This window comes from Petromyzon marinus, chromosome 11 (genome assembly GCF_048934315.1).
Source record: "Petromyzon marinus isolate PM22_M1 ecotype Great Lakes invasive population chromosome 11, UKy_Petmar_22M1.pri1.0, whole genome shotgun sequence".
Taxonomy (NCBI): domain Eukaryota; kingdom Metazoa; phylum Chordata; class Hyperoartia; order Petromyzontiformes; family Petromyzontidae; genus Petromyzon; species Petromyzon marinus.
In genome coordinates, this window is record NC_133677.1 from 14,397,574 (window position 1) to 14,420,981 (window position 23,408).

Below are 23,408 nucleotides of genomic sequence, written 5' to 3' on the forward strand. Positions count from 1 at the left end.
CTCCGTATCCACAATGCATCTTTTTCAATGTTTATGAATAACGCTGTACATACATCCCCACATATCACTTTATCTTTGCGTTCCTTTGCTTATTTCCATGTCAAAGTGTCTTTCCCATTCTGCGTGTATGCTCATGTCTCTGCCCTGTCTTTTCTCCCTTCACATCCCATAACTTAATGACCTAACTCCTTGTCCAAACGTCGTGAGACCTGACCTTGGCTAAAGATTTTTAGAAGTTTTAACTGATGCATTTGGACGGAACGGTTTTCGTAATAATTGGATGTATTGAATACAATGAGCAGACGATGTAGACACTGTCGCGGAAACTAGAAAAAAACATTCACGGAACTTTAGTATTTTACCACTTTTTTAATAATTAACAAAATGTGCAACTTCATTAAATTATAAAGTCTCACCTGTACTAATTAGCCAGAGGCCGTTCATGCAACTTCTAAAGTATATAATTAAGGAGAGAGAAAGGAACTTTTGCACTTGTAATGTAGCTAAAACGCCAAGCCTATGACATCTGTGTTGACATTACAGGTCATAGTAGATATAACTGCGATAGCGGAGGGTTATTGTTAAACCTTCAAATCATACCGACACTATCGAACTCAAAATAAACCAATTATGAATCAGAATGTACCGTATGTTCTTTGCTTATAACTCAAGAGCCAAATGTAGTGCGACGATCGGGTAAAATATCTGGAGGGAAAAAATACCCTTTCCAAAATGCAAGTTGGATTGTTGAGATGTGTGACCTAGCATTCCAAGAAAATCGTTCCTGAAAAAAAAACGTTATACACACCTACATAAGGTATACCACTGATAAATATATACGTCATAGTTTTAACTGTCACAGCACGCTACTCATAATTGCATGCTTCTGTTTTCACACTTGCCAATTCACTTCCCATCAGGGGTGCTGGGAGTAGTGCTGCATTCTTGACTAATTGACTGGAAAAGTGCAGATTTTGTAGACAATTGATTTTATAGACCACTAGTCTCAACTAGGTGGATAAGTCCTGCAGCCAAATTCACATCGATGAAGCCCACTCATTTGTATGGTCTGCAAGTGAGGGTTCCACAAGTCCATTACAAGAGGAACCATCACTCGTAGCAAGCGACATTCCTGTAAAATGTTGCCATGTCTAAGCTGAACCACAATTGGTAGCTCGTACATTGTTAAGCCATTGCCACATACAGCGGTTGCAAGCAACCTAGTTGAGCGTCTGCGTTATTCTGTTCTCCGATCTCAGCCAGCTCAGGTGATAATAATTGCATCGAGCACTGAGTTTTGTGCAAGAGGTTCAGGGTTTGAGGCAAGTGGGAAGGACATACCAATACTTGACCCATAATTTAAAAGTAATGTATATTCTAAAGAAAAAATAACAATTATAATACATAACTTAGGCAAGTATATACTACTATTACAATTAATGCGTAGATTAAGTTGTTTAAAGAATAATTCATAACCATTCAAAAAAGTATTTAAAATACATCAGTAAAAATTCGGACCCAATAACTTTGCACCTGTTATATTACATTAAACAGGAATGTAGCGATGTCAGTGCTATGCCCCTGTGCGTGTGGCTTCTTTGTGCTCGAGGAGAGCCGCTCCTCTGGGCCACCATACGATCGCGTTACAGAGGCCCTGCTCGGCTTGTGTTCCTCACGGTGGTAAAACAACTTTCTTCATTTAAAAAATGTGTGTGTGTGTGAGTCGATATGTGTGTGTCAGTCGATGTATGTGTGTTAGTCAATGTGTGTGCATGGTGTGTATGTGTAGACAACTATTTTTAAAAATATTATTTGTTAATTTCAAAATAATGTGCCTAAGTCCAGGTGTGCGTGTGAGTCTATGTGTGTGTGTGTCTGCATCCATGTATGTGTGTAAGTCGACGTGTCTGTGCGAGTCGATGTGTGTGTGTAAGTCGATGTGTCTGTGTGTGTGAGTCGATGTGTGTGTGTGTGGGTCGATGTGTGTGTGTGCGAGTCGATGTGTGTGTGTGAGTCAATATGTGTGTTAGTGGACGTGTGTGTGTAGGTCCACATGTGTGTTTGTGTGTGTGAGTCTATGTGTGTGTGTGAGAGTCGATGTGTGTGTGCGAGTCAATATGTCTGTGTTAGTCGATGTGTGTGTGTAAGTCCACATGTGTGTGAGTTGATGTGTGTGTGGGTCGACATGTGTGTGTAAGTCCATGTGTGTGTGTGTGTCAGTCCATTAGTGTGTGTGTGTCAGTCCATTAGTGTGTGTATGTGCGTCAATGTGTGTCTGTGTGTGCAAGTCGATGTGTGTGTCTGTGTGGGTCGATGTATCTGTGTAAGTCGATGTGTGTGGGTCCATGTGTGTGTGTAAGTCGATGTGTGTGTGTGAGTCGCTGCATGTGTGTGCAAGTCGATGTGTGTGTGTGTGGGTCCATGTGTGTGTGTGTGTAAGTCCATGTGTGTGTGTCTACGTCGATGTGTAAGTCCATGTGTATGTGTCAGTCCATGTGTGTGTCTCAGTCTATGTGTGTGTGTGTGAGTCGCTGTGTGTGTAAGTCGATATGTCTGCGTGTAAGTCGATGTGTGTGTAGCTCTATGTGTGTGTGTGAGTCGATGTGTGTGTGTAATTCGATGTGTGTGCGTGGGTCCATGTGTGTGTGTAAGTCCAAGTGCGTGTGTGTTAGTCAATATGTGTGTGTGTAAGTGCATATGTGTGTGTGTAGGTTCATGTGTGTGTGAGCCTATGTGTATGTGTGTGAGTCCATGTGTGTGTGTGGGGGGTCGATGTGTTTGTGTGTGTGGGTCGATGTCTCTGTGTGTGTAAGTGCATGTGTGTGTGTGAGTCGATGTGTGTTTGTAAGTCCACGTGTGTATGTGTGTGTATGTCGCTGTGCTTGTGTGTGTACGTCGATGTGTGTGTGTAAGTGGACGTGTGTGTGAGTCGCTGTGTGTGTGGAAGTCGATATGTCTGTGTGTAAGTCAATGTGTGTGTGAGTCGATATATGTGTGTGTGAGTCGATGTATGTGTATGTGTGTGAGTCGCTCTGTGTGTGTATAAGTCGATATGTCTGTGTGTAAGTCGATGTGTGTGTAAGTCGATGTATGTGTGTTTGTGAGTCGATGTGTGTGTGTAGGTTCATGTATGTGTGTTAGTCGATATGTGTGTGAGTAGATGTGTGTGTGTAAGTCGATTTGTGTGCAGCGGTCCATGTGTGTGTAATTCCATTTGTTTGTATGTAAGTCCATGTGTGTGTGTGTAAGTCAATATCTGTGTGTGAGTCGATATGTGTGTGTATAAGTCGATGTGTGTGTGTGTAAGTCGAGGTGTGCGTGGGTCCATGTGTGTGTGTAAGTCCATGTGTGTGTGTCTTAGTCGATATGTGTGTGTTTATAAGTCCATATGTGTGTGTGTAGGTCGATGTGTGTGTGAATCAATGTATCTGTGTGTGTATGTGTGTAAGTCTATGCGTGTGTGTGAGTCGATGTGTGTGTGTGTACCTCCATGTGTGCTTGTGTCTAAAGTCGATGTCTGTGTGTTAGTCCATGGGTGTGTGTGTGTAAGTCGATGTGTTTCTATGTGTGTGGGTTGATGTCTGTGTGTAAGTAGATGTGTGTGTGTGTCTGTCTTTTTCGCCCGGGCAACGCCAGGTACTTCCCGCTAGTATTTAATATAATTTAACTTTCATGTCAGATCAAGTATTTAGCAAATTTAATATGAATGTCATTTCCGTTATCCACAGCAACGGCCTGGAAGTTTTCTGGCCCTGCTAGGAGTCTGCGATTAATGTGGCCACCAGGATCCATGTGCAATACTGTCAAAGGAGATCACACTGCACATTAGCACAGGTCCGCGGATGGAAAACAGTGTGCCAATACGCAATTACCATTTTGGCAGCTTTTCACTGCTGTCAGTTTTAAAATCAAATTTCTGGGAACATTATTATGCTGTAATGGCTCTTGCTCTTTCCACTACTTTACTATCATTACTTGCTTTTTACTTCCATTAGCCTTTCCTCCAATAAAATTATTTAATTTGCTTGATTGACATGGAATAAGAGTGCTTTTTTAACAATTCTCTTACATAGTTAAAAGGCAGCGTTTGCATCAAGGGTGCAAATGGAAAAATAAAATGGGTGCTAAAGCCCTATGTAAATTAAGCATCAGAGACAGCCACTTAGCCGGTAGAAGCTGAGGAGCAGATGTGAGAAGGTCCACTCCCATCATGTGGCACCATGCCATCTTACACGCCATTCCCGCTGACTCGGCCTCGTTAGTCTCTGCAACCCGTCTGCTTTTTTGTGAACCCCACTGGCAACGAGAAAGATATCCAATGGACATATCACACAAGTGCCGGTTGCATTCCAACCAGGGAAACCTATCGGCAAACTGATGGCGGCCAAAGCAAATGTACAACAACATTTAATAAAAGCCGCTGCAGCCGGTATTGCATCATTATATATTTAAAAAAGAAAACAAGTTAAAATAGGTTTCCGTGGAATTGAGGCTGGGCTCCCCAAGCGCCAAGCACAGTTTGGACACAGACCTCTAAGGTAACCCATTCCTGCTAAGTCACGCTCAAGAGGTTAGCACGGCAAAGGCCGTTGATGCCTCCACACATCACCAGCCCTTCCTCCTCCTGCTGATTCCTGCAGTTGTTGCAAAAAGTTGACACCTGACCTTCAAAGTATCCTCTCAGCCTCCCCCGCTGTCTGGCGCAAGATCTTCCCCTTAGTCACCAACCTCTGGGTGCCACCACTCCAACGATTGTTTATGTAACCCGCTCTCTTCCACCCTGTGCACGTGTCCCACCCATCACAACCTCCTGTTCCTGACTACATTCACAATACTTTTCTGCCTCGTTCTATTCCAAACTTACAAATTGCTTTACTTGACGTTTCCATGGAATACCCAGCATTTATCAGCTTGAAGGTCGTGTACTATATAATAAAATTCAAAAAGCCTTTTGCCATTTGCATTGTTAAAGCCTGGGCTTTATGACCCACACAGTGACAGACATCACTCGTGTCTCAAAAACCTATCTCAATGCAAAGGTTGACCTCTCTAATCTTGAAAAGTGGTTTATGTAGTTCATTAAAAACCTACCATGCTAATGCAATGTGTCTCCTGGCCTCCATCGTACAATCCCATGCATAATGCACAGTTCTAGGTAAATACGGCCCTCTGCTCCCTCCACATTCGCACTAGCTGCTGAAACCATTGACAAAGGTGAACATTCCCCCTAACTGCTACCACTGTTATCAACTTTATTTTTGGAAAGAACATTTCAGATCCGCTGTCCAGCCTCAGGTATAAATGACCCATTTTAATTCCTGGACATTCTGCTATCTCTACCCTATCCATTATTTCAGCGAACACAAAGTCCAGCACCACATTCAACCAAGCAGGAGGAAGGATACATTGAGGAGCCTCTTATCCACAACGATGTGGGCACAGCCAATCTCATGTATGCAAAATTGCAAATACAAAAGTGGAATATGCATTACATTGTCCGTAATGATAATCCTCTCATTTGAAACCCATTATTGCTAAGAGCATTGATTTGCCACTGCCCCTCATATACATGATTTTATATATATATAAAACAACAGACTTCTAAATTTTGATTTAAAGCTTTCGTGACTGCAGTAATTCATATTCTTAGTTTTTTCAAAAATAACAAAATATATATTTTGTTATTTTGTTGTTTCTCTTCAACGTGACTTTACCGAAAAAACTAAGAATATGAACAGACTTCTAGTTATTCCTTTGCATTCTCAGTTATCAGAAGCATAACACAATGCAATGGGTATCTTGAATGGGTTTACGCGAATTGCTAAACATTGATTTTTACTCTGCGCACTCAACAACTTAGCAATAGGTTGGCCTTAAACATCAACAGTTACACCAGGACTTACAAGTATGTGTGTGAAGCTGGGGCATTGCAAAGTTGGGCATGACCTCCCTAAAATGTACAAATTTTTGCGCACACTCCAGGGAGTAATGATGAATCCTAAAATCCGTAACCCTCACTCTTGCCGTTTGTATAGCACTATGGACTCTTTAACTTCCACGCACTATAACAAGGGTTAATGATCACAATGGATGTCACTCATCAGCAACATAGTGTTCATCTTCATTAACGCCATCATTCATCAATACTAGTACCAGATATAAAGATGGCAGTGGTGGCAATGACTGATAACGATCATCATCAGTTCAATATTTTACTCAGAGACATAGTGGACGTACACTATATACATGGATATCATTAGATTATGGAACGCATCAGGGTACAAACCATGAAATAAACCCTGCTTTAAATGCCAAGATTCTGAGCTCAATGAAAAAATAGGAATTGGCAACGAATCAAGAAAGACAGTAGGATACATGCTGTGTATAATGTCACACTCTCAGATGATGTGTGCGAGAGAGAGCTGTAGCGTAGAGTTAGCGTGCTGTGCTGCGCCACAAAACCAACCACCTGAGTTCGATTCCTGCTCACGGCCACCAACACCAGTGAAGATTTTCTGAAACGGTACTGGACCTCCCCTAGGTCGACTCAGCCTAAAATTGGTAACTGCTGCAGTGTGTAAACATTGCCACAAGGGAGATAAAGGTGGCTCGGCATGGTGCTGGATACCCACCCCCTCGTGTGGCGTGTTGGCCTTCATAGGATCTTGCTAACAGCACTTGCCCAAACAACCTTTTAAGGGGGATCTTTGTCTTTTTTGAGAGAGAAAGCACAAGCACACGCTCCTACCACTATGGTCTGTGAAACTCTTTCCACCAAGCTGGAACTCATTTTCCACCTGGTGGAAACTTTCAGTTGAGCTGTAGAGCATGAAATGTTTTGCGTTACTTCATTCACTGGGAAACCATTGTGACCAGCACATGGCTTCACAAAATAATCCCTGCTTCTGCCATTCATTCATGGCTGTCTTGACAATTGGTATGAAACAGGCATAGATAATTTACTCGGCAACAACATTTGCAACGAGACTATCAAATTATTTTTGCAACCAGGTGAAACCTCAACGACATTAAATATTTTGTCGGGAAATGTGGATAATTATTTTTGCGGTGAAGCATTGTGATTTTTAAATGTATAGGCCTCTTGTTAAAATGGCCTTTGGCACAAGCACACAAGAGGTCTAGGCTCATGTATGAGGTCACAAGCTTCTCAACGTCCATGTCAAAGGCGAATAGCTGCTTTAGTAATAATAAGCAGTGCATTTTCAACCCAAAAAACAACTTAGTGGCAAGCACATTACGAATCAATCAGAGAAATGTCCATGACTTGAAACGAAATCGATAAAGAAAAGCAACATTACATGTTTACGTTTTATCTACAATGACAGTTTAAAAACCACACGTTAAAAGGATCCAAAATGAGCAGGTTCGTGAAAGACCATATTTGGCAAAATATAGCCTCTGGAACATTTCCCAAACTATTTGTGCATCAGTCCAATATAATTCAAACAAATTTCATGTCTACACCTCACTTACTTTTACCATTAAAACATTAATCTGATTTCAAGTAACATGTATAAAAAAGTCCTAATAATGTGGAGAAAAAAATGAGATTGTATTAAAAAAATTATCTGGTCAACTCCAATTTAAATGAACCTGAAGATCAAGCATTATTGGTAGAGTCAATTCCTCAAGCTATGTTCGTGCACCTTAAAGCCCCTAAAATGTATTGTTAAATTTATTTTTCCATGTAATTATATTGCGGGTTTGTTTTACGCATTATTAGGTGGCTATGTAGCATATTCTGTGTGCTGGGGCTGTTGTTAGATCACTTTACTCGTAAATTGAAGTTTGCGTACAAATCCTGGCCAGCTGTCAACTTAGCCTGTGTTGTTCCCTAATGGAGCACCACATGGTACGTCAGCAGTGTTCATCCTGTGGATATACTGGTCTCCACACTGCGAATGTGGAGTTTTCATCACCGGGTCACGGCTGCGAAGAGAAAGGAGTAGGGAGACACCTGGATTCGTTTGCTTAACATAATGGCCAGAACATTCACCATTAAGCACTGTCAACTTCTTACAGGAAAGTGGATATTAAATTGCCTGCTGCATTATTTAGTTGACTTACGACTCTATGTGCCAGTGACCAAATGCATGTTTTTAATTTATTGAGAAAGAAAAAAAATCCCTCCTATTATTATGGCTACCCAAGCATATTTTCTCAGAGAAATGATGAACAGCAATAGACTATCGTAAGATATATTTCTTATAATGACCACTGAATTTATTTCAACACCAGGAATATGGCCAAATGTTCAAATGACCTATAACTGCACTGTATGAGACAAGAGCTGCAAACTACAGGGGATAATTCACTTGTTTTGCAGCTCTATTAGAGTCTTGCTACATTAAGCACTGTAATATATCATTCTTTTAGGACAATGCCTTTGTGTTATACAGCAGGCAATTTTTGTACTTTAAATTACATACACGAGAATGACAAAGGCCTCTTGGTTATAATTAATTAATCCATTAATTCTCAACAGCCAAAACCCCATGAATATTATAGAAAGACATAATGGGCATTTGGCCTCATCCCGTTTCTTCACTGCCTGGCACCGAGTGGGGGTTGGGGGGTGGGCAGGGGTGGATACCAAATTCTTACAGAAAACTCGCAGATCACCGACAGTGAAGATGAGACACTGTGATCTTTTGAATCCACCAATATACTGTACATGATTTGCTGTTTTTCACACGTCTGTCTTTTCCAAGCTCTTTTTCTACTTTTTACCCAAAGTAACTGGTGATCTCACATCCCCAGGTCAGGATATCTATGTTGAAAGAACTATACATTTCCCTGCCAGTCCATTTGAGTTTAGTGGGGTTTCGGCATCTGAACATTGCAAGCCACAAATGCAATAAATTAAAAATAAGGGATCGTGTCTATCTTCCCACCAAGGTCATGTGATGACCTTGGTGGGAAGATAGACATGACCTTCTTGCCTCCCTGATCTACCCATTCAGGCCCCGAATCCTGCCTAACCCCTCTTCATCCTGGGATCCCCTCATTGTCTCCACTCCCCTGTCCCTTCACTGCCACTAGGCCACACCCCCTCAGCCTGCACCACTGAAGCAATCCCCACCTCTGTTAATAAAGCCACCACTTGGGTCGTTAAATATACACATTCCGTGATAATGAAAGTTGGACATAAGCCATATGACCATTTATAATTACATTATAAAAGTAGAAGTGTCTAAATGATCAGGTTTTCTCAGAATCGAAATATTTTTGTTTATTCTCTCCAGCTAACTTTGACATCCCTGGGTCATGCTGTTCAGTTCAAGATATAAATGCCAGTGGTTTTTTGGCATATTTTAATAAAAACACGTTTCTTAGAGACATAAATACCACTCCCACCAGATCATTTCTTAGTCACAGAACAAAGAGTTGGATCTCACATCCTAGGATTAAATAAAAGGGATTCTTTTTTTTCATTTACCATTTCATCCAGCATTACAATGGCCATCTTCCTCACCAACTCATTTCACTTACAAGAGGTTGTCCAAGTTCATATCTCCACATCAGATCGTCCAGGTCCCCAGACCGGTCTCGAAATCCACTTTGCTATCATTTCATGTATCCTCCCATACCTATGAAGAGAGCCATTGCCCGATACATTGCCTGTTACATATTTTGTTTCCTTTTAAGGCAGCGCTATTGATGAATGTGTTGTGCAGTAGAACTACGCGGAGACGCGGAACACTATAAGGGTTACATATTCTTAGCTCTTTCGGTAAAGTCACGTTGAAGGGAAACAATAAAATAATATATATATAAAACAACGGCCGTTGGCTTTCACACCTGATGATGACCGTTTGTGTTATGGTCGAAACGTCGTGATAATTTTTATTGTTTTATATATATTTTGTTATTTTATTGTTTCCCTTCAACGTGACTTTACCGAAAGAGCTAAGAATATGAATTACTGCAGTCACGAAAGCTTTAAATCAAAACTATATGGGCTGTTGCCGTTTATTAAGCCACTCTCACACTCGACATCCTATACTCACACCAGTGTAGGTGCACTCTATCTCGGTCTTTCCCCGGATACTTATACTGTTTGGACCCTACCCTCGGCTGTCCCTTGGCTCTCTCACTCGTCTGCCCGGGACGGGGGATCAGCCAACAACGCCCCGCGATGAGGAGAGAGACCCTGGTCCTCTACCCTACTCTTGTACTCCGGCTATCCCTTAGGCTCTCTCACTCGTCTACCCGGAGCGAGGGTTCAACCAACACCGCTCCGTGATGGGGAGAGACACTCGTTCCAGCCGGTCTTTACCCTGGCTCCCCATGATGACTCCACCTTCGTTGTGGGGTCCCGCTTAAGAACCCCTTGGGTGGCTCCTCCCCCCAGCTCGGTCCCGCCCTTGTTTCCGAAGGTGCTCTCCGAAGCCCCTTACGTAACCTGTGACGTTACGTCATCCTTGACTGTCAACCCACTCGCACCTCCTTCTGTTCGCCCCCTCATTGGGTTACTCACAATACTCCTCTACAAATGTGTTGACTATGTCATTGTGTACACATATCACTGGCCTCAGCTTAGATGGCAGATGTTCAATTGCACGTTCCTTTGGGAGTATAATTGTGGGTGTTCCATTCACCGCTGAACCTCGCAACGTCACAGCGGTTCGCGTTAATTTCTTTAGAGCGGCATAGTGCCGCTGTTTTTAAAGACACTGTACTCAACTCAGAGAACTGTAGCGACACGACCGCGCTCTGTGATAGCTGGCGCCAAACTGTGCCACACGCCCTCCTGCACGGCCTTTTACTTCCGATCCGTTTTTTGGAAGAAAAAACTATGACGTACACATATGTGCACATACGTACGTGTACGTACGTCGTCGGAATGGGAAAGGGTTAAGTGTGGCTTAGAGCCAGAGCCAGAGCCAAGCCTGAAGGCTGTATTTCATTGTTTTATAGCCCGGGAGGAAGAAAACATTTCACATACTATTTACCATTTCCAAGGCTCATAAATACTGCATGTGGGATGAATTTTTCCTCATGTTACATGGGAAACTTTGGAAATGTGCGTGAATCTCACCGAATGCATGAGACTTGAGATCTGTGCAGGTGCCATACAGCCACTACACCCTGCAAAGACCATACCCATTGTGACAAAACTTTTACAGTTTAAACATATTTACAGTGACAGCTTGCCTTGCTGAAGACAAGGTCGGTTCTGTCAAAGAGCACTGAGCTACATATATAGGTCATGCCGAGTTGGGCGTAGGCTAATTATGCCCTTGTCTGATTCACATCTCCCTTCTAATTGGTTGTGCATTACACCTCCAAGGACCAGCCGACACTGGTTTAAGGGGCGCCACGGTGGCGAGATGTTAACTACCTCGCCTGGTGTACAGAACGTCGTGGGTTCGATCCTGACCCTGATTCCTGCTATATAATTAGAGTTTGCATGTTCTCCCGGTGATCCTGTGGATTTGTATTCAGGTCCTCCAGTTCGTTCAGCTATCATTTGTGGCCAGCGTCGCTTCTAAAAAATAGCTTTATAGCTCAGTGGGCCTTACCTGGTAAAATAAATATAGTTTATAGTTTTCGAGATTATAATTGCCAAAGCATGCACCTCTGGCCATTCAGGGTACCTGTGATGTACACCTACCCAAACTGTGCAGCATGTGGAGCCGTGCACATAATGCCAGGGAGAAGGGAAACTCCATCCTGTCAGAATCATTTTAGATGGCAGGTCCTAAATTTTACCTGCACAAGGAGAACAGATATTAATACAATTATTTCACAGCTGGAATGATTGAGCAAACTTGTATATATATTCCAGTGGGCTATGAGCACAGACACCCGGATCACTAGTGTACACGGGTACACCTTCCGCTACGGTTTGCTTGAGTCAATCTTATTTCATCTGGTCACCCGGTGAAACTATTATTCTTTATTTTAATATTTATTTTGCTTGTTTACCGAGGAAAGTTGCACTGAACCTCATGACCCTTTTCTCACGAGGGTCCTGCCAAGTTTTTGAAGGGGTTGAGCGATAATTGCTGTGTAGATTTTAATCGAGAAATGTAAGCATTTTAGGGTAATCTTCAAAGGTGCAAAAATTGGACTGCTATGCGGGCGCACGATAGCCTACTCTTGGGAATTACGTCACGGGGATCTTTAACGTCCGCTGTGAAGCAGAGAGTGCATTTTTTGTACAGTTAATTACATCCGCAGTATCAAGCAGGCTGACCACTGAACTCAAGCAAGTGAACCTCTGCAACAAACGTCAAACGCGCTACCGAATGTGCCCTGTAGTCTGGGTGCAGTGAGAACGTGGCTATGGGACCAGGTACGTGAAGGCCATGCACCTTTTGTTACGCATTATCCCACAGGCGAACTCTAAACGTGTCAGTGCATATGTAGATATATATTAAGAACAGCGTCATGCTTCTAGTGAATGGAATGGTCAAGTACGTGTGTGCTTTATTCATCTCCCTGTGAAAAGGAATTTACTTTTTAATTGGCAGATATAACGGTGATTCTTTTTCAGAGCTTATTTTCAGTCAGGCTGATTTAGTATGTTTTGTGTAAATGGAATTTTGGCATTGGTGTTAAATGTTTATTGTCGTTTTTTCTTCATAAATTGTTATTGGCTTATGTATTAAGCTATTTTATGTTTGGCACTTTAACTGTTTTTGGCACGGTTTTGCTTTCATGTTTACTCCCCTGTGCGTGTTGATGTGGACATGATGCAAACCTCATTGGGTACTTGCCTGGTTCAATTATATGTATCTGTCTCCTAACCACATTTCCTGTACACTCATTATGCACTCTTTTTTTTACAAATGTAACCTCTCGTTAAAAACACATGCTTTAAAGATGACGTCCAATATATTGTAGACCCTACTGTAATTGTGCTGAGGTATGACGGCTGAACTGCACTTGCGTTACACTGGGATTAACATCTGGTTGTTGGATAACGGTGTGATCAGGTCAAGGTGGGGACGAAGATCATAAGGATTTCCTTTTGTCAACATTGGCTTCATGTGAGCAGCAGCGAATGCTGCAACTGTCAAATTTATCTTAAATTCACCCCACAATGTAAAATCCAACAACAAGACAGTGTGGTATTTGCTCATGCACACACCCGTTTTTATATATTTTTAGAAATTTTAATTCAAAAGCAGCATTTATTGCCAATGTAGTTTTTTTAGCGGTTGAGTTGTACAGCAGTCTGATACGTTTCCAGGTTGTACAGTTTCCAGGTTGTACATTAGCAAGGACGGTTTTTCTTGCAATGCCCTCTCTCGAGTGTATGGCAAGTATGTGTGCAAATCACATGTCCAAGTTTAAGTCTGTGAGCCATGCGATAGCTTCGGGAGTTGCCCGACTAATACTGCTCAGTACGCCGGAGAGCGGGGTGCAGGATGCAGTTATTCGCGATAACGTGTTCCATTGTCTGGTTCGGGTGGCCGCAGTCACACTGTGTGGGTTGTCTTTAATTCTCCACTTGTGGAGGAGGTTGTAGCGCAGCAGCGACCAGTTGCTGCTCTGCAGTGGTTGGTGGAGCACCATATTTTTCTTGGCAAAAAATCAGCGCCGTGGATGTCAAAACGCCATTGCAGACTTACGGCACTTAATATGTTGTCAATGAAGGTATTACGTGCAATGCTGTCCAGCTTTGACCATGTCTATGAGGTCATTTTCCATTACTATACAATAGTGTGCGATGTCCACTCAGGCCATTTCACTCTCAGACATTTTCCGTTGTCGTTTGCATTTAATGCAACTTCCACCATGCAATTGCAGTATGTTCTATCGCGAGGTAGTAGGTGTGTTCCTGAAGAACACCGCGTTATGGGAAAAATCGCGTTATAATAAATATAATATAGGGTACGGACAGTCTGCGATAACACGTTAGATGTGTATACAAGCTGAACAAATAATCAGGCGCGTGGGTAGTGTCTAGAAGCATCCAGCAGCATCCCGGCTTGTGCGGTGCTACACTGCTTATTCCTACTTGCATGACGTAGTTCTGTTCACTCAATCGCGTTAAATCCAATTTGCATCCACGTTATAAAATATGTGTCCCCTCACATACTCTCTCATACATTCATCCCGTTATATACAATTCGGATCATAGGAGAACAGACAAGTTACAGTTCCAAAGTGATGATTCCTCCAATGTGAAATGTCGCATTGTCAGTATCACATTACACAGTCAAACATCACTGAAGCTAAATTTTGATTTAAAGCTTTCGTGACTGCAGTAATTCATATTCTTAGTTCTTTCGGTAAAGTCACGTTGAAGGGAAACAACAAAATAATAAAATATATATAAAACTTTTATATATATTATTTTGTTGTTTCCCTTCAACGTGACTTTACCGAAAGAACTAAGAATATCACTGAAGCTAATTTAGATACATGGGTATAATGAACATCTATTTACGCCCTGTATTCTGGCTCATGCATGGAGGTTTTTTTTCTGTACGAATTTTATTCCACTTGTTACACAGCTAATTACGTGGAAACTGGTAGCATGTGCGTCACAAAAGGCCTAAACGTATCTGATGTGCTACGAAATTACATAGGTGTTCATTACCGTTACATTGTGGATAATCCTCTAGATCGTTCACATATATGGAGGGGGTTGCGGCAAAATAGTTAAAGCACTCTGCGAATGTACCCAGCGACCTGAGTATGAATCCCCTAAAACGGTGAGTGATGTTTGAACTATTCCTGGGCCCTCAACTTTGCCAACTTGCACTGTACAGCATGGTGAAGGATGGCCAAACAACCACCGTGACTTAAAAGGTGAGCTTAACTAACGCATGCATCACTAACCACTACAGCAAGCTCAACTAGTAGCTACTAATTGACCAGTACTGTGACAAACAATCATAACAGTGCATGTAAACGGTGTATTAAGTAGTGTGTAACGCTCATAGTTCTATCACAGCAGTACACAAAGGCATTTGGATGACCATCCGAAAGGTTAGTCAGCATAGGGAACTTTCCAGTCTTTGCTTTTACTGGTTAATATGTGAAAAGACAGGAAGACGAGTGTTGGAAATGCACACTCCCCAACCTTTGCAATATATGAGTGTGTTTGTGTGACAATTGGCGAGGGAAGTGAGAATCTGCATTTGTAGACAGATATTTTGTGGTTGTGCTGCCTTGTCCTAGCTCACATTGTGGTAAAAAAATCGGCAGGAATTGATATACTTGTGCAATGTATACTTATATATGTTTCGATTTAAAGCTTTCGTGACTACAAGGATTCATCTTCTTGGTTCTTTCGGTAAAGTCACGTAGAATGAGAATAAAACAATAAAACAAAATAAGACAATAAAATTCTCACGACGTTTCGGCCACAACACAAGTAGCCTTCTTCAGATGAAGGAACAGAACTGTCAGGACGACAGCGCTTCAATGAACGCTGCTAAGATTCGCAGCATCGTTTAAGCTAGGTGGGAGAAGTAAAGCACCTAGACAAAGGAGTTTACATATCAAACAGGAGAATTTAGCATTGAAATAGCTGTGTTAAAGTGTTGGATCAGCAGGGTGTTAAAGTCATAAATTAGCATGTAACTGGGAGATTAGCATGATGTTAATGTGAGGGATTAGCATGTGACTGGTCATGGAAATAGCTATGTTAAAGTCAAAGTTTACATATTAACAGAGGCATTTAGTATATGGACGCTAAAGGACTGCAACTACCCAACTATCATACAATAAACCGATGTGAAAAAACTAAGTATAAACTACATCAATATAATAAATGTACTCAATAGACAATATGACTACCTCTTCGGCTGCCACTATGTCGACCAAATGTAAGGACAATTTGATTTCCAAATTCAATCGCATTTCCAACAAAAAATCGGATCCACACACCGAAAAGATAGACGTTAACAAAGTCGTAATTAATCACAGTAACAGTTCCATTTCTGATGGCCTGAAATCCGTTTTAGCTAAAGGTCTAAACTTTGCTGTCACACCGAGACATATACCAGTTAATAATATCATTGCCCATGTCGACGTTGCACTCAAGGTCCTATGTCACACCGCTGCAGACGTAGCAAGATCTGAAATCGCTGCAACCCTCAAAAACGCTAAGATGCCACCTAGCAACATCAGCAAAGATGAGCGCTTTGAATTATCTCAATTAAAAAAGAGAGAGGACATTGTCGTCCTCTCAGCCGACAAGGGCAATGCCACTGTCATCATGGACAAAATAGAATATAACAAAATTCAAGAACTACTCAACGATGTCAGCTATACAAAAATAAGAAGAGATCCCACCAACAGCCTGGTTACCAAAACGAACAAAATCATCTTTGATTCAACAGCATTAATTGATCAGAGCAAACAGTTCTCGTTGAAACCCTCTGCTGCCAGACCACCAAGATTATATGGCCTTCCAAAGATACACAAAGAAGATACACCCCTTCGTCCCATCGTCTCCACTATCAACTCCCCCACCTACAAATTGGCGCGTTTTCTGGCTGATATACCGCGACCTTTCACTGGAAAAACCACCTCTGCGGTACTAAATTCTACTCACCTGGTATCGACAATCAAGGGCATTTCCCTGTCCCCAGACGACCTGCTTGTCAGTTTTGATGTGGTGTCCTTATTCACCAAAGTTCCGGTACCTGACACAATGGCAATCATTGAAGACTTGGTTCATCAAGGACTACATATGGAGGTACCCCCCCTTGTGAGACATTGCTTAACCAACACATACTTCACCTGGAATGGAACTTTCTACAAACAGACTGATGGCACCCCAATGGGCTCCCCCGTATCTCCAGTTGTAGCCAACGTGTTCATGAAAAAAATAAATTGAAACCGACGCCATCCAGACTTCCACTCTACGCCCGACCTTATGGAAGAGGTACGTGGATGACACCTTTGTCATCTGGGCACATGGCTTACCTGCTCTAGACCAATTCCTCGACCACATCAACTTCATACGCCCAGCCATCAGATTTATCATGGAGGTCGAAAAAGGAGGCAAGCTACCCTTTTTGGATGTCTTAATTAAAAGGAGACCTGATGGTTCAATGAGCCACTCGGTCTACAGGAAAACGACCCATATGGATGCTTACTTAAAACCGGATTCCCACCACCATCCATCCCAGAAGAACTCCCTCATCAAGACTCTATACCATAGAGCCCAATGCATTTCCGACCAGGATCACATTGCCAGTAAACTCAAACATAATACACCAAGCTCTCAAGGCTAATGGTTACTCCGACTACACAATCCGCAAAGCCATCACTCCAGTCATGAAGAAGGATCCCCTTGAGGAACCATCCAAAACCATCACCTTGCCCTACATTGCGGGTGTCACAAAAAAGATCTCCAAAATCCTGAACAAACACAAGATCCAGGTCTGATTCAACACAGTACATAAAATCCGTGATCTGGTTCCATCTGTAAAAGATGCTGTTCCAGACATACAGTACCCGGGCGTTTACAAACTAAAGTGCCTATGTGGTAGCAGCTACATTGGAGAAATCAAACGACATATCTCGGACCGCATCCGCAAACATAAAGCAGACTTGAAACATGGTAGGACGAACTCCTCTGCAGTGGCAGATCACTGTTATAATTCAGTGGGCTCACATGACATTGACTTCTCCAAGACGGAGGTTCTTTGCAAGCCAACCGGCTACCATGAGAGATTCGTTCATGAGGCCATCCACATATACAAGGACAGAGACAATTTCAACCGAGAAGATGGATTCTGGCTTAGTAACCATTGGAAAGATGTTTTAAACCATTTCGGTTCTTAATTAATTGTATTTTACGGTGACCTTCAGACCGCAGCCCCTTTCGCTGGCATTGCCTCTTAATACCTCTCACACCACGGTTAATGGTATGGTTCATAACATGGAGTATAACAACGCATCGTGGCTGTTTCTCCCCTCTCCTCCGTTCCAAGCACAGATGGACTCGTCCGTCTGAACAAAGCTCATCGCTGTCCGTGGTGCTAACTTTGAAAAGAAAAAAACCGCCACCCATTTTTTCGCCATATGGCGTTGTAATGTATAACGACTTATTGTTAGTAGCTCAGCTGATTGGAGAGTATATAGAGTTTATTGATAACACTGATGTAGTTTATATTTTAGTTTTTTATTAGTTTACTATATGGTATTCAATATATAGTGTAGTGTATACCCAGTTACTTTATGTTAATAGCTCAACTTATTGAAGAATATATTGAGTACATTTATTATATTGATGTAGTTTATACTTAGTTTTTTCACATCGGTTTACTGTATGATAGTTGGGTAGTTGCAGTCCTTTAGCATCCATATACTAAATGCCTCTGTTGATATGTAAACTTTGACTTTAATATAGCTATTTCCGTGACCAGTCACATGCTAATACCTCACATTAACATCATGCTAATCTCCCAGTTACATGCTAATTTCTGACTTCAACACCCTGCTGATCCAACACTTTAACACAGCTATTTAAATGTTAAATTCTCCTTTTTGATATGTAAACTCCTTTGTCAAGGCGCTTTACCTCTCCCACCTAGCCTAAAAGACGCTGCGAATCTTAGCAGCGTTGATTGAAGCACTGTTGTCCCGACAGTTCTGTTCCTTCACCTGAAGAAGGCTACTTATGTTGTGGCCGAAACGTCATGAGAATTTTATTGTCTTATTTTGTTTTATTGTTTTATTCTCATTCTACGTGACTTTACCGAAAGAACCAAGCAGATATACTTATATACTTTTATTTTTTATTTATTTTTGTGACATGCTTAGATTTTCTCTATTTTGCACTCAAATAGTTTTTTGTTTGTTGTTGTAACTTGCTGACCCACCCCAACTGGATATCTGTGAAAAAGAGTTTCATAGATCATCTGATTCCTCCTGCAGTCTCAACAAAGATTATTATCTGAAGCTGGAAAAAGCCCAGTGAGCTACGAGCTCTCTTCCTCACAGCTGTCCAGCCCAAGTTGGGGTCTTGGCAATCGCGAAAAAGTACAGACTCTGAGCTCAGATACAGTACCCCCCAGAGTTAGAGACTATCAGTACTTTCAGGGGCGGAACTATGGTATGGGGGGTGGGGTACGTGGCAGCGTTGTGCAATGCATAGGCGCTCAGTCGCGCACAAGGGGGCCCCTGAATAAACACCATTTATTTTAATTCCAACAATTAACCATGAATGCCAAAAACATTGTTACAAACTAAAAAAAGAAAATATTTCTGAAAAAAATTCCATGCGGAAAATATAGTAACACGCTACTGGTGTTTGTTACTGAACACCATCAGACTTTTTTTGTTAAATGACATGCACATGAAAGCAAGACGAACGACAGCATAATTGTGAGTATTGTACCTTTAAATCTGTTTTCGTAATACTGCCACTGTGACACGGTCTTCCTCTAAACCCAATACATGGTGCAACTAAAATAATATATAGTTATAGCCTGACATATTGTTGTATACGGGTTAAAAACATCCGTAGCTATTTCAGTACGAGTCGGGAGAAAGGAGGGGGTGGCCCACAGTCGTATCTTGCGTAGCTCCCCCCTCCCCCCGTTGAAATAGGTAGTTGTGCCCATTTGTGCTTTGCATGCTCTAACATTCCCCACAATGCCTTATTTACAATCTAAATACAGGTGTGCTATTATTGGGGGTACCACGTGAGGGGAGTTTTTTGTTATATTAATTGTAATTGTTTACAACAAAAACCCCTACAAGCAGGTTGTGAGTTGATTATTAGAGGCGAGTGTGTTTATGCGAGGATGGTGGTGGCGGGGGAAGAGAGAAGGGATCAAAAGAACATGCAGGAAAGCTCCAGTTCTCTATTGTGCAGCATGAGGCGAAACCACAAAGTGGTGTCGGATTAAATTGCCAGGGACAGGATGTGGTGTGCGGAGGTCAAAACCATGTTTGGCCCTTGTACACCACACAGCACCTCATCTGCTGGTTCTGCTCTTACCCATAATATCGCTCTTTCTGTGTCACCCATCATCTCCGAGACCAAAATACAGTAGTTTGATATTCCTCAAGGTTCCATCAACACAGATTTAAATACCTACAGGATTAAAATTATTCAATGACTGTCACTATTTCAAATAATGCAATTATAGACGGTGCATTGGAAACTAACGGAATGGTTATGAAACAAACAAGGTGCAAGTTGCCTGAAACCACAACAAGCTCGGGGAAAATGAGACGTACAAAAAGAGATGGAGATGCGAGACTGAAGATTATATTATCAGAAGTCCTTTGAAAAGGTTACAAAAAGAAATCAGAGAACCCGACATAAATGTGATTGAAGACATAATCGCAAGCACTGGGTTGCATGAAAGCAGCAGAGAAGAGGATGATTGGCAATTCACAAATGTTCACCCTGAGGGACAAAGACAGAACCATAACATGTGAAAGAGATATAATCTTAAAATTACTGTAGTGATGGAAATATTTAAACTGTTTCTCAAACGATGATATTCAGCGACAATAACAGTTCACGAGCAGGTGCTATGTGGAATGACAGACACATCATCGTTGGACTGTGAGACATGGCAACGGCCTGGGGAGGCCTTCATCCAGCAGCAGATTTACAATTACTGATGTTAATGATGAAAAGCATTTTGAGATGTTACATGATTACACCATATATATTTTAAAAAAATTGCATGTTATTGTCTTGATACGTACAGGGGCCTTTCAAGGGTGTAGCCATTCCTAGGTCTGAAAGTGGTATCACATTTGCATCTTTAGTTGCACAATTAACCTTAATTTGGATCCATTTTAGCTCATTTGAACATTTATGGAAAGTGCTTCCACAAATTAATGGGGTCAAGTTTGTGTTTGTATGCACCCAGTGGAATAAAACTCTGTAACAAGAGGCCTGAGTCTCATCAATATAATCTCATATTTGGTCATGAACAATGGTTTGTGAGTAAACAGACCCACACACCCATCACTATAGATTCATTCAGAAACTTCTATACTCAAATCAGCATTCTAATACACTGCCATTTCTCACATTCTGCAAATCATCGACAATTTTCCTGATTTTTTGAGAATTGTGTGGTTCACTTGTAAAATTGTCCAAATGTTTAAGATTATCGCATTAGGCCGGATACCTTACAGATCGTGTACTTAAACAGTGCAAGACCTCCAGGAGCCACTACTATTTCAGCTAAATGGAACCAGTGTAGGCCAAATTATAATTTCCTTGTCTTACCTCAGTGGACCCAGGTCCATTTGCATATGACCTAAGCTGACCACAATTCTCCTGGGCCAAATGAGCGTGGGTTCCTGCCTGGTCTAATTGGATGTTCAGTCACCCTAATACGCACTCCAAGAATCCCACCACTCACCCCTCTGCCCCCATCTATCCCAAGTCATGCGTCGGCCACTGTGATAATCAACCCATCTTCCTCCAAATCTATGACCAATTTGATTCCCAAAACTTCGTTCTGTGACTGAGAGTGAAGCCCTTTAGACCAGGCAATGACAATGAATGATAACAAATTGCAAAGATGAGCAATTGTGGCTGTATCGTGAGTCTGCCAATAGGGATAGCTTGCATGGAGTCATCAGATCGTTTCTATGAGATTGTCCATCTTCATGTATTTCATTAATGACAGCTCATGTGGGACATATGCTGTGTATACTGCCATTTATAATGGAAGGTCACTGTGGGTTGAGAATATAATCCAAATCCCAAATGTGAAAATGTATCTTCAATTAATTTAGATAATTTAATTATTAAATTAATCTTCTGTGAGATAGTTAACAAATGCAGAATGTGCAAATCATCAGCTTATCCGAATCTTGCACAGTATGAAGGTGTCATATACTGTATATTAAATCTAAATTATGTACAGTACAGCCCTTAGGCAGCACACTGCTGGATGAAGGCCTCCCCCCATGCAACCTTGGTTGTGAGGGTCATCTGGCAAGAAGAAATCAGCATTGTTGGTCAGCGTGAAATGGTGAAACTGGGTCGGTGGGGGCTAGAGGACTGGTTCGAATATCCCTCGCCACTCACGTGAGCTGGGGGTGGTAATCCAACTGAGGTGACCGGACTCACCGTGCGGAGCGTGACCCACTGTGACGCTGCTCCGCGCCCCCGCTGCGCTGCATATTGCAGCGAATCAAATGGCAAAAGCGTTTTCCTGCTCAAACGAGCACGGGGCAGATGGTGGTGCTTATTTCAGCTTGCGTCCGTGATCCAAGTTGAAAATTGCACACTCCTATGGGGTTGATAAGTCGCTCCGTAGGACCACCACTGATGACTTCCCTCAACGCGGTACCAATTTTTATCAAGCCCAGCCGGGTGTCGGGCTGAGCCAAGCTGTAAAATGGATTGAAACTTGTACCCTTTTCATTGCAAGGCACGTGTACTCTGACCACAATGACACCACCAAGGTCTGCTGATTGGTGGCAGACAGTTTTTATGGAGCAAGACGGTGTGTTTTTGTAGCTAATTTGAAGTACTATAGATCCACTAACCACCACTTGATTTTAATGCCTTTAAAATATATCTATAATGTATAATTTTATTGCATTTTTTACATTTTTACTTGCAACCTCACAAGTTTGTTCTGAAATGGAAGTTGCAATGTACAACTCTGCAACAGAAACAATTCATTTCAGGTTTATGACCCCACCATGTGCATGCTTGGTCACGTAAATTACATTATTTCCACTTCAATTGACCAGCATAAACTCAAAGTGATTTGAATTTTATTTTATGGAACTGAGATAATAATCATAAACCCTTATTAGAGTTTTAGTTCGTAAAATCTTAATCGGTGCGTTAATCACTGATTGAACTTTTGGAAGCAATTCCACGTAATGCGAACTCCTTGAGCAATGAAAGTAAACATGAAAAAGAAACGCAAGCTAACTTTCAAACGCAATGACATTCCCGCGCCTCCGATTAGCACGGTTGGCTATGTACACACTGCAAAATAAACCCAAGATAGATACATGCAAATGGAGTAAACTTTCTCCATGAAAGGAACGATCATTCTAAAATGCTACACTGAGTTTATGGCGTCGTGAACGGCGTTTCTATTGGGACGGGTACAAAGTCAACGTACCCTGCTACGAGGATTTCAAGGTCTCCGTCTCCATCCACATCGGTCACTGCCACGCCGTAGTTCAGCTGAACAGGGTTGTGTGTGTAATCCTGGGGCAGGAAGCGTTCTCCCACTGAAGTGAAGAGCGGGGAAGGGCCAGGCTGAGCCCTGGTCAGTGCCCAGAGTGAGGCCAGCAGGCCGTAGAGCCACGCCGCACCTGCCATTCCTAAACACACACACACACAACAACACAAGCACCATTAGCCACAACCTCCTCGAGACGAGGATGACACCACATCCCGCTGGAATACAGTGAAGTAGGGTGGGGCTGAGGGGGAAGAAAAAACGTGAAGGGAAAAAAAT

The 23,408-nt window shown here is 42.1% G+C and overlaps 1 protein-coding gene across 7 annotated transcripts in view; it reads right to left on the reverse strand.

Annotated features, from left to right (window-relative positions):
- Positions 1 to 23,408, reverse strand: part of CRTAC1 (cartilage acidic protein 1) — a 695,955-nt gene that overhangs the window by 539,318 nt on the left and 133,229 nt on the right. For all 7 annotated transcript variants that reach the window (XM_076066243.1, XM_032952553.2, XM_076066244.1 and 4 more), the window contains exon 2: positions 23,067 to 23,271. In XM_076066243.1, the coding sequence (XP_075922358.1) occupies positions 23,067 to 23,269 (203 nt within the window). In that variant the 5' untranslated portion in view covers positions 23,270 to 23,271. The remainder of the gene's footprint in view (positions 1 to 23,066; positions 23,272 to 23,408) is intronic.